The 12,931-nt window shown below is 40.7% G+C and overlaps 1 protein-coding gene across 1 annotated transcript in view; it reads right to left on the bottom strand.

Moving 5' to 3' along the window:
• Positions 1-12,931, bottom strand: part of side-VI (sidestep VI) — an 83,348-nt gene that overhangs the window by 52,674 nt on the left and 17,743 nt on the right. Inside the window, exon 2 of the mRNA XM_036818483.3 lies at positions 7,145-7,824. Within this exon, the coding sequence (XP_036674378.3) occupies positions 7,145-7,235 (91 nt within the window). The 5' untranslated portion in view covers positions 7,236-7,824. The remainder of the gene's footprint in view (positions 1-7,144; positions 7,825-12,931) is intronic.

The raw sequence follows: 12,931 nt of genomic DNA, 5'->3' as shown, positions 1-12,931 counted from the left end.
CATTAGCAGCGGTAAGCAGGCCGAGGAAAATCACTTGGCCGCCTAACTAAATAAACGGCTTCGTGGGTGTTGATTTTCCTTAAAGCATAGACAAGCACCTGCGGAGGCTCGCATGTTTACGGTTTGTTAGTTTATTTTGCACTTACTTTTGTGCCACGCCCACACGCCCCACGCCACGCATCTTAAGTACCGCCCCCTTTGAATCGTATACCTTTAATGATGACCTGGCCAAAAGCAAGTCAAGGTTAAAAGCCAGCTCGCAGAAATTTGGCAGCTGCAGAAATCGTTTAGGGTCGTTTAATTTCTGTAATCATATACTCGAGTCCTTGACAAGGACAACGACACCTGGAGGCACTTGAGAAGGCACTAAAAAGAAATCTGGTCTTGAATGAACAATAATATAATAATTAAAACTAAAATTAAAAAATAAAAAATCGACAATAAATACTGAAATAAATATTTTTTAAAGAATTTGGAAACAGAATTTTGTCACACAATTTTAGAAAGGGTTATAAGATTATCAAAAAAAACAATTCTCAAACACTTTAAGTATACATTTATATAAAGCTTGTAGGATTCTTTAAGGACTATACATCCAGGAAAAGAAATTCCCAACATTCTGACATTACGTTTGAGAATTTTTCTCCGCATCTCCTTTTTTGGGAGCCCACATTCCTCACATGAGACTCTTATAGAGTTGATTTTAAGCATCCTTAATCCTGCTTATTTCCACCGCAGAACCAGGGGAGCAAGCAGTATGAAGCCAAGGGTTCAGCTCTCATTATTTATAGCCTGACATAGGATCTCAATAAGAAAACATTTCCTGTTCTCCTTGCTTTGAGTCTAAATTTCAATTGGATTATTTATGGGAAAGACCGCAGTTAGGGCATTCAGGGTGTATGGAATGGTATGTTATGGGGGGAAAACTGTGTGTTACACATTTTCACGTGTGCGACATAAGCACACAGACTCGGGAAAACGAACACAAATTCATTACAGCAGCAACATCGAATAATGGCTTTGTCTGTAAGTAGCTTGTGATTGAATTGAGCCAGCAGTCGTTGGCCCAAAACGAAGTCTTTTACCTTTTGCTCACCTGGCAATTGTTGGCTATGTGTGTGTGTATGGAGTATCTGTGTGTCTGGGTGTTTGAGTGTGTGACAAGCCGAATGAAAAATGAAATCAAAGCATTTAAAGCGCGACATGCGCTGACAATGTAAACGACACCAACGCTGCGGCTCTGCCTTTGACAGCATTCCACTGGCAATGGCACCGTTTTTCCCCCCTTGGATTAGCACTCGATATCCTTTGGTTATTTATGTGTGTGTGCCCCATAAAAAAAGAGCTAGATCCCCCCTACACACACACACACACTGAAACATGTTGGAAAACTCTGAAATGTACACACACCGTGGAAACCTTTTCAATTATTTCTCTGTGCAGTTCGCTAGGTTTCGGTTTTGGTTTGGGGTTTTCCTTGGATTTAGGTGTGTTTGCTTAGCTCTAGCGAACCAGACATTTTTGAAATCCCATAATTGTTGAATCCCCAAAATAAAGACCGCTTATGGTTGAAATTTAAGATGCTACTAAATTACTTTCAAACTTTATATTTTACTTTTCTTTATAGACCTGTCAATTTTCCCAACCCAATTATTTGTGATTATATTGCAGCACCCACACAGATTGATTTGCCATTAGCCAAGGCAATTCATCATACTCTCCATTCAACTTTCCCTCGGCAATTGTCCCACATACTGTGCAATTATCATTGTTGACATTAGAGGGATGCCGTCAATCCCGTTCCGTTCTGCTCATTACATAACAAGTGTGCGTGGCCTGTTAGCGCCTAAAAGCAATTCGTTGTAACTATTTTCCATGGGGCCTGGGCCCCATTAATGTCTCTTTGCGTAAACAATTTTAATTTCCCAACGACTGCAGCAAGTTTTGCATTCGCACTCCCGTTTGCCTTTGCTTTTTGCATTCGATAAGAGGCGACAAGCCCCGCAAATGGGCTGGGGCACCACCGACCTGGGGCACACAAACTGGTGGCAAATTATGGTAAAACATACAGGGGGCGTGGCCGGGTAGGCGGTGGCATATGAAACGAGGACTTGGCATGCAAGCCCTGGAAATGGAAGTCTGGGTAAGTGAAAAAGGGACCCAGGGCAGACAGGCGGGCCTTGCATGCCGTTTGTCTTCTACACACTCCGAGATAAAATCGATGACTCTCAATTAGTTGTATATAATACCATTTTAAAATTTGCTTTAATTAAAAAAGTAATACTTAAAATTATATGTAATTATTATTTATTTTTCTGTAGATAATGCTACACTGCTTAGTTATTCAGAGTGAATAAATATGCACTCGATTTTTAATATATTTTAAGAAATGTATTTATAAAATCTGCTGTCATAGCTTAAACTCCATCACTAGCTCTTAAATTTAATTAATAGCGAGCTCTTTATAAATAAAAATATTTATGAACAATATTTTTATCATAACCATAAATGAAAGACTAGAGTAAGAAACTTATTTATAAATAAATAGCTTGCTTACTTTTGACTGCATTATTATAATTTTGAAAACTTGTTTACTTCATCATTGATTTTTTTTACGTAATCTAAAATAAAAATCACTATTTTATTTTCAGTGTAAGGACTGACTTTGCCCGTGTGCCCTGTCTGCGTGAGTGTCTTTGGCACAATGCAAGTGACAGTTTATGGCATGCAGGTATGGCATGCATTTTATTTGCTTTCGATTAGACCCAACTAACTGTCTCGTCTGCTGCAGTTTGTTTGTTTGCTTGCCATTTGTTTATGGCGACTAATTTCGTGTTAAGAAATTTGCAAACAATCCGCCTGAGGCTTGGTATTCGCAGGACACCAACCAACCAACCAGCTATCGGACCCATTTGTCATGCCTGAATGGGCGTTTTCAGAGGAGTCTAGACAAGGGTCCGCACTCCCAAGCCATTGGCAGTCCGCCTGTCAGTCGCAGCTGTTCGTCTGTCTGTCAAAAAAGGGGCCGCCCGCCCTGAACTTGAATTTTAAACGCCGAACCGCAAATAACATGTGTGTGCTGTGTGTTGTCTGTGGTCATTAAATGTCAGCTGCAGACGGCAAAAAAATCAAATGCTCAACAGCGCCTCGGAGCAACGCATATTATGCATTAATAAGCTGGTTGTACGACTAAATAACGCCAATAACTGTCATATTTGACATTACAGCTCCACAGACAGGTTCATTAAATTTAGCTCTAGGGAATTTGGAAAGAAAAAAAAATACCTCATGAATTTATAATATATTGATAGTTAAAATTCATATGCTAGTAAGCTAAGATACTTTAAAGTTTACCAAAAGGTACCCTTTTTCCTCTTAGCCAAGCTGTTAATTAGTTTTTCCTTTCCATATGTGGAAATAAATCATTTTATAAAAGCACCGAGTCGAAAAACGCTAAATCAACAGATTCCCGGTCTCCCACTTGATGATATTGTCACGTACGGCGTCATACGCTGCGTATGCGCAACAAATCGGGGCCAAAGCCAAATAAACATAATTTTCTCCTTTTTTTGATGCTGCCGCTGTTGCTCTTGCTGTGGCCCATCAACAATCAAGCTAAAAGCCACGTTCAGGTGGAGTTTTCGGTACCTATTTTACTTTTTTCGGGGGCACTGTGAGAACGTGAGTGTGTGTCGCATATGTAACAATGTTTGCCCGGCCAGATTAAAAATTATGCTTTGTTTGCCCAACTGTCAGCAGAAAAAGCAGGAGCAACAACATGGAAAACCCTCCAAAATATAAAAAAAAAACCGAAGAACTGAATAAAAAAGTGGTGTAAAAAACTTTTCTGGCCTACACACAGTGACAGTGACAACAAACCAAACAAAAGTTGGCAAAGCCGGGTTCCGTTGTTCTTACCTTGCCCCGAAAATGTGTGTCAGCTGATACTAGCCCACCACCCAAACCCACTTACCACCCACCACCCACGCATCATAATCATTTTTTTTTTCGGCCACACTCTGTTGTTGGTAGCAATCAGCATTTTTCTTTATTTCTGCCCGTTTTGCAAGCTGAAGTTTATTTTGTAAACATGCCACTAAAAGTTTTCCACTTTGCTCTAAAATACTCAAACCGAATGCCAACACCAGCGACAACGTGTCCTCGCCCATCTCCACCCAAAAAAATAAAAAAAGAAAACCCCTCCCCCTTTGTGTTTGCTGTTTTTTAGTTAATTTAAAAAGTTTTTTTCCTGCGCTTGTAGAGAAATTCTCTGTCGTTTCTCGTTTTTGATTTGCAGCAGTCAGAAAAATTGGTAAACGATTCGTCGAAATGTTGTTAGGGCAGCTCGGAACACAAATACACAAGCACAGAGGGATATTTTTGTAGTGGCAGTTGTAGTTGCGGCCAGTCGAGTCCTGGGAAAACTGACATTTGTGCGCCTTTTCCTTCTGTGTTTTTCTTTACAGTTGCCACCACCCCTCGTTTTTGGCCAAGGAATTGCTTTCACAGTTTTTTTCGACGGTTTGCTTTGCTTTTGACTGCTGCTGCTGCTGCTTCTGCTCAAAATGTTTCCTTTATTTATGTGCTGTCACCGAAATTGAATTAGAAATCGCTTGTATTGGCAGCCACACTGGAGGTCGAAAAGGATCTGAACTCCGGAAAATGTGTGATGAAAGGAGATGCTTAAACCCAGCTCAGATATTTACTGAAGCACAGTTTCTTGAAATGTACAACATTTTAAAGCACCTTTTCTATTAAAATTATAGAAAAAAAGTAGGTTTTAGGTCTAAACGGTAAGAACCAAACCTTTTTTAAATAAATTTTACATCCTGTTGATTTTTTATAAAAAGAATAAAATGGTATATAAACAAGTACAAAAATGATAGATGAATATTACATTTTTTTTACATGGTTTTCCTTCTGATACTCCTTTTAAAATTGTCTCTACCCAAATTGAACCTCTTTAAATCTTTTTATAGTCAAAATCTGTATCTAACTTTTGAGGAAACAGCTTAAAACCCCCAAATTTGATTTCCGAATATTCAGATTTCGTTTGAAAGCACAGCCAGCCCCTTAATGGTCCTTTTAACCTCTCCACAGAATTTCAATGGCCACGTTATCTGGTCAAGTTAGCCCGCTTTGCGTACCAAAACATTTGCCATTGTCTGGCCGTCTGTTTTTCCAAGGCATTCGGCTGGAGCCGTTAACTGCACTCCGGGAAGTGCACGTTCGGCGGGCTTTAATTAGATTTCATTCGGGCAAGGACATCGTCGTCCTGCCCGTCCTGCCGGTATTATTCTGCCAGGACATCGACGACCGTTGACAACTGGCTGCTGTCCTGCGCCGTGCCATTCTGCATGTATCTCCATCTTGCTAAAATTTTGCGCTTGCTCTTTTTTGCGTGAAAAATGATGGGAAATAATTTGCCAACGATGTTGTCCTTTGCCGGCGAAAAGGACCCAGAGTAAGTGGGTCGTGAACGTGCGTTTGACGTGGCCATTTGGCGCACCACCTTCCCTTCAGATGGAAAAATATATAGAGGTTGGTTAAAAAGGGGGGCGTAGCACTAAAAGATGGTTTGTTTTCTCAGGGATGCTGCTGTGTGTGTATTTAGGTGAAATTTATTTTACTAATTATTATGTAAGCGGCGGCGCTTTGAAGCTCCAAGCGCAACGCCATCAAGTGTTGGTTAATGAAATTAAAGCCACGCCCTTGCCACCAGCCGCCTCTAGTTTTCCCTTACGTAATTTATGTGGCAGGTGTGTCTAACACGTTTTTAAAACGTAGCATAACGCAAATGATCGATAATTTATACCCATAAAATAAAGTTAACCTTGCTGGTGAAACACCCCCATGGCTCCCCTCCTTGCAATATGATAATGTTCAGGTTTTAACTCAATTTCGCATGCCAACGCTGGGGAAATTCCCCTGGCCCAAAGTGGACGGCAAAAATAAATTTTTACACACATATCCAGTGAAATACCAACCATCCATACTTGTATATATATATTTACTATACTATATATAGTGCCATGTTATGTATTTTTTATAGCTCTCCGGGGATAATCAGCGGGCGAGAGCAGCATCGGTGGCAAAGCTAATGTAAAGTCCAACGCAGACACATAAAAATGAGAATTTATGCATTTTTTTCGAGGCTGCGAACAGTGGGCCAAAGTGGCCACCGCAGGGAACAGCATCCTGCCAGGTGGATGGAGGCATCCTGGCATCCTGGCAACCCGGCACACTGGCATCCTGGCGTCCAGGAGCAGCAGAGGTGACACAGGTGACGCTTTTGTGGATTTGTGGCCAACATTGGCGTTTATTACTGGAGAGGAAGGAAGTGCGCACATGTCGCCCAGGAAAAAAGCTACGGCAACAAAATATCCATAATGAAGTTGTAAAAATTGCACAATTTTTATTTCTTTCTCTTCCATATTTATATAAACATTTCCACCTCTCTCGCTCCGTAAAACTTTTGTTCGTTTATGCAAACGACACATTTGGAAAAAAAAAAAAAAAAAATCGGTTGACCACATTTTTAAATGTTTGGTCGGAAAAAATATGTACTGAACTTCAAACAATGGATTTAAATGTTCAATTAAGGGCGGCGTGTCGAGGGAAATGAATAAATTGCTAAGGGAGAAATTCAAATGATTTCAATAACACATGTATACATCAGCATATTTGCATTAAAATTTAAAATTCATTTAAAAAATGCTTAGTCTTTTGCTTAATTAGCCATTCAAGACTTATCTTTCAACACAATTCTCCTGAACTTCTTGAGTTGGCTTCTACGAAACAAAGTCACAAACGACTAATTAAAAGTGTATAACTTTTGCTGCATAATTAAATTTTATTTGTCCTCTGCTTCAGGCAAAAGTTGGAAAACAAAAACTCTGGTGTTTTTAAAGCCTCACTGAGGGGTTGGGGAAAAAATTTGTGTAAACAATGAGGATATGAAAAATTGCCATTACAAATGAAATGGAACCTGAGCAAATATGCCAAATGGCAGGGCAAACAATTGTAAATAAAATATTCCCCATGACAGCGGGAAAAACAAAGATTCCACGGCTTAAATTAATAATTTTTAATTATCAGGCTGCTGATGGGGAATACCATCAGCAAATGGGTTATCATCACTCACCTGGCTTGAAGCCATCGGCATGCTCGTGCGAATTGGCATAGTTAATGGCTCCCATGATCAGGCAGATGAGGAATGAGGCGGTGATGGACATGGTTATATAGCTCTGCTCACGATCCTATGGGATCCGATCCGATCCGACTGGTGATTACTGACTAGTTAGTATGCTGCACGGGGCTCGATGGCGGCTCACTGCATTAGGTATGCAAATAAATGGGGCTCGGCCTGCTCGAACATCGCTTCAAATATGAAAGCTCGTTGCTCTAATTCACTCGCTCAATGATTTCCCTTTTTTTCCTGGCGTTGGTTTTTATCGTTTCCACTCGTGTTTTCGCTTTTCACTTAATTAAAAACTTTTGCCCTGCACATAAATTCATTTTAATATTTACAAACATTTTTTGCCCGGCTTCTTAGCTGCTCGGCTGTTTGTGCAGAACGCATAACCGTTAAGATGAATTTTTAATAGAATTTGACGAGGCTTAACTTTGGTCACCTATATATATATATATATATATGTGGGTGTGTGCCTGTGTTTGTTTATAAATATTTAAAATAAAACGCGCACGTGTTGCTCATTTCGCGCTCTTTTTCTTGCCCGCTCTGCATTAAAAATGTAATTTCAAATCCTTTTGCCTCGCATCCTGAAGCCAAACCGTGTCCTTTCTCCTTTCACCGAGTGATAGCTGCAATTAAACAGAAAGAGAAAGACAGTTAGAGCGGTCGTTTCATGTGGTTAGTTGGATTTTAATTAAAATGCTCGCATATTTGCCCACTAAGCCAGTTCGTTTTGGGGGATTTCCCGACGCTGCTCTGCCATAAATAAATGCTCATTTATTTGAAGGCCATTACATAATGCCAGCACACACACACCGAGAACAACTTAATGCCAATCAATAATGATGGATTAGCCAAGGACCCACACACACACTTACACACTGGAGAAATTCCATCTATCTGCTTGGGTTACGCAAAACGAATAGCCCAAGTTTAGCTGAGATGGGAATTAATTGGGGGAAGCGTTAAGTAAAATGACACTGAAGAAAATACCATTTCAAATATTACTATTTCAATATTGGGCTTATTTTAGATAGCCCTAAAAATTAACAAACAATTCTAGTGATAGCCCAAGTTTAGCTAAGTAGAAATTAACTGGGGCAGCCTTAGGTAAAATAGCACTGGAGAAAAATACCATCCTAAAAAAATAATATCTATCTTGGAAGTATTTTAGAAAGCCCCTAGAAGTATCCAAATAATTTCTTATGATAGTCCAAGTTTAGCTTAGTTGTGAACTAATTGAGGGAAGAAAAATACCATACCAAATTATATTTTATCTCTGTTAGATTTATTTTAGAAACCCCTAAAATTACCAAAAAAAATTCTAGCTAGTATTGGGTCATTTCAAAATATACCTAATCATATTGTGTGATATATATTAAGAACTTGTGATGATCTAACTATTTTTGCAGTGCAGCATGACAGACCATTCTAATACTGAGAGACACAGAAAGATCTCAGCCCCATGACATCTCCAATCGCCTTGTCAATGGCCTAATGTGTGGCCACAGTCTTAAGCAGACAAAACTCTGGAACCCCAGAGCACTACCACCCACACGCCTCCCTGCTAACTAACGGTAATTGACAAAAGAGTCATGAAAACTTTGACTTGAAAGTTGTTGCCACGTTTTTGTTTAACACGCAGCCAAACAAGCTGACAAACTTGTATGACAGCCAGTCAAGCGAAGTTCCCCAGCGCCTGGGAAAAAAGGATACTTGGATGGCTAGAGGAGGTAGTGGGTGCAGGAAGTGGGTGCAGGTGCAGGTGTGATGGGTCAGAGGAGCAGCAGCCTCACCTGGCAGGGAAAATGCCAGCACACACTAACACACACCTCAGGGACAAGTTGTGTTACTTGAGCAAGTTTGCATTGGGTAATTAAGAGCTGTGCAAGTGTTTATTGAGAGATTGTCGGCGGAGAGTGTCTCTACTTATGTGAGTGGGTTTCTGTGGGGGGAAAAGTTTAGTTTTTCCAAGCTGAGCACAGACCGCAGAAAGGAAAAGAAAGGAAAAACTTGGAGTGCTAAAAACGATTAAGGAGGGTAAGATAGCATCTTCGTAAATATTCTTAAGACATAATTGTGCGGAATATTATTATTACAAGCACCCAGTAATAAACAAATTCTAAAGAGTTACCTCGTAACTTTTTCCATTATTATTGTACTTGAAGATTGCGATTATTATTATCATAATCAGGTCTTATAGGGGCTGGCACATAAGAGGCCCCTGCGATATAGATCTAGCCAGGTCATAATTTGGCACTGCTTTTTCCCTGCAAAAGCTCGACAAATTCCAAGTCACTTGGCTAGTCAGTGAACCCATTTGCCTATGCCCATAGAAACAGTCAACAAATGGCACATTAGGGTCTAGAGCCCAGGAACAGCGGCTGAAAAAAACGGGCGAACAAACAAAAACCATTGACAAAAACCCAGTCAATTATGCCAACAATATGCACACATTTCAAAAACGATGCCAGTCCAGGAACCAGTTAAGGCAACAACAGCAACAACATCATCGGCAAGGACAACACGGATATTCCATAAAACTATGGCAATGTTAAGCAATAACAAAAAACAAGGTGGTCGAGCAGCAGGGAAAATGCGAGCTGAACAAAACCCAACCAAACCGAACGGAATGAAATGAAATGAATAAGCGATGGTGGTGGTGGAGTCCAGGGAAATGGAGTGGAGTCGGTGTGAAGTTGGTTGAATGTTTTTTGCCCTGCGGCGATAGTTTTATTTTTTTCCGACTCTTTCTACGCTTTTAAAAAGTGCTTTGGCTTTCGGATGCATTTGAAATCATTATAAATGAGAATTGTCGGTCGCTTAAAGCTCATATGGAGTGCAAAACATAAAAGATCTGGTTTTTATGAGGATATATCATTATGGAATGGTAGTGATTTAAAAATAAAACTAGTTTCTTTTGATAAATTTATATTTATAAAATGTTTTTGAGGTTCAACGATTTTCCAGTAAAGCCTTTTACTAATTTGTATATATTTTATAATATTACTTTATATTGTCTACTATAAATCCTAGTGTATTCAAATTTTCAACCACGAAACTGCACATTTTCAGTCGCCCCTTTTTTTATATTCACTTTTTCATTGCAAGTTACCTGGCAATGCCTTTGGGCGCTTAGCGTATAAATTGAGCGCAGCAATTTCATTTAAATGTGCACAATAAACTTAGTTCATGACCCTCGAGCATTTTGGCTGGCCTCCTTCTCCGTCTCCTCGGGTGTTGTGTGTCGTTTATGTCTGCACATCGTCTAAATTGTAAATCACATTAAATTTGCGAGCAACATGCATAATGCAGAGGCAAACGAAGGCAAAAAGGCGCAGCCAGGACGAATGACAGTCCAGGAACAGCAGGAACCGGAAGTGCAGCACACAAACACACACTCACACACACACACATAAGTGATTCTTTTTTTTTTGTAGCAAGGCAATTGAAATGAAATGAATTGCGGTTGAGGAGTCGGCAAACAAAGCAAAGTCAGCAACATGAAACAGGAGAAGAAATGGAAATGGAGTTGCCCCCCACCACCCGTCGCGAAAATTGTGCTGGAAAAACTGTCGCCCTGCGAAATCGATAAGCATGAGGGAAGAAAAGCGGAAAAGCCAAGAAGAAGAAAACTTAAGCGATCGGGTTGAGTGAGTGGCACCCAGCATAAAGGTAATTTAGTCGCTTGACATGCTTTTCCAACTGCCAAACGTTTTTCATTTCGCTTCACTCCGCTTTACCATCGAGATTTCCTGCATTTGTTTTTACAGCTTTGCATTTGATTTGCATTTCCTGCGATAGATAGATAGATAGTCAGATAGATAGTTTTTTTTGTGTATGTCCATCTAAATCCATCTGCGTTTGTCAGGAGATTTGGAGCTATTTGACAGCACGGAGAATGCAAATTGATTGGCTAAATGAGAATTAATTTAAAGCAGGCTACCGCTGGCGGGCACTCCAATTAAATCCACAACACCACCCAAAACCCCCCGGTTCTCATACAAATTTAAGCAATATTTTAAAAGCCTGTCTCCCGTCTGCTGCATATTTTATGCCTTATATTTACAGCGTACGGAAATTTTCGGGATGAGCCGAGGGGTTGAGTGGCGAGCTGCACTTTTGCACCTGCAACTGCAACAATTTCTTCTGGCCCTCGTTGTTTAATATTTCTCCTCTCTTTTTTTGTATATTTTTTTTTTGCCTGCCTCAATTTCCGGCAAACTGCCGACACGGCTTATCCGCCTCCCCCTTCTCCCTCTCGACCCCTCCCTCAGGCGCCTGGACCATGCCCACTTTCATTTCAACTACACGCTCAAGTGAACTTTGCTAAATAATACAACAAATTGTGCAGTGGAGCCCACTCCAAGCACCCTTGACGCAAAAAAATTTAAAACATTTTCGAGGCATAGTACGTATATATACTATTTTTTTGCAACTTGAATTGCATTTTTAAAATCGAGCAAGGTGCCCGGGTGGCGACCTAAATATTTGCCATGTTGTTAAATTAAAAGGGAAGGAATAAAAGCAGAGTCAGCATTACTGGTGCGAGAAATAAAAGGCAAAACTAAATCAACAAACGCCTACGGGCCAAAGGCAGACATTATGAAAATGGCGACAAACGACCGGAAGTGGCCACCAGCACACACACACACGCACACAAAGGCACACACATATATATATACACATATAGAGAGAAGCACATGGGATAGTATTGCCCGTAGCTAACCTGGCGCTGACTTCCTGCGATTTAAATATGGCCAAGCCGCAGAGCCAAAGCCAAAAGCCAAACAGACGACAACGCATGCAAATAGAAGGTGGGGGGGGGCTGTGGGTGGTTTTTGGTATGGAGTGGGTGCTTCGAGGGGGAGGGGGTCGGAGGAAGTGGGACAGCGTAGGAAGCAGCCAGCTATATAATGAGGCTGAAACCACGCTCGCATTCGCCCGCTGCTCATTTCCAGGTCGACATAATTTGTCCATAATTTGTCTGCGTCTTGCGCAGAGGGGTCACAGGAAGGGCATAGGGGGGTCGCAGGAGGTGGGGGACCGTGGAACTCCGTCTGAGGGTTTATCTATGCCCCACTGGGAAGCTATTTATGTCCTCTTTTGGGGCACCATTCACCCCCCACACAAAATTCGGTGGCGGCAATAGGGGAAATGTAAATTATGAAACTGAGTCGATTTTTAATAGAGAAATTTTGGGGGAAGGATGGAATGTGAGTTACACTGCAGGAAGAATAAGGAAGGAATCTCAAATGATATCATTAAATTTAACTTTTACAGAAAGGATTGCAGAATTTTTAAAGATTTCTTTAAAGATCATAAAGTACCAACATTATTTATATTTTCACAAACAGATCCTTTAGGCTTAAAGTTGCTTTCATATATTTTTCAGTGTAATTATAGGTGGGTAAAGGAGTGCGCCTACTAAGAGTGTGATAAGCGACATGCACACGTGAAAATGACCTACTTAACCACCTCCCTACCCTTTAAGCCAAAGCTAACCATTAATCTAAACCACTTTGGACACGGCACAAACAATTGCCGTGTTGGCCCCCGTGTTAACAACTTTTTCACGGCTCTCGCTGACCACGGACTAATTAAACGGGACGGAGTCTAATCATGTTGAATGTGTGACCACTGATTGATTGATTGATTGATTGCATGCTCGGCCTCTGAAATGCGAAACTCTTTGGTCACTTAGCGAGAACGAAGAGGCGTTTGAATGGTCACCGT

The sequence above is a fragment of the Drosophila suzukii genome, chromosome 3 (genome assembly GCF_043229965.1).
Source record: "Drosophila suzukii chromosome 3, CBGP_Dsuzu_IsoJpt1.0, whole genome shotgun sequence".
NCBI classification, from domain to species: Eukaryota; Metazoa; Arthropoda; class Insecta; order Diptera; family Drosophilidae; genus Drosophila; species Drosophila suzukii.
Note: the sequence above shows the minus strand (reverse complement) of the source record. Positions and strands in the feature narration are given on the sequence as shown.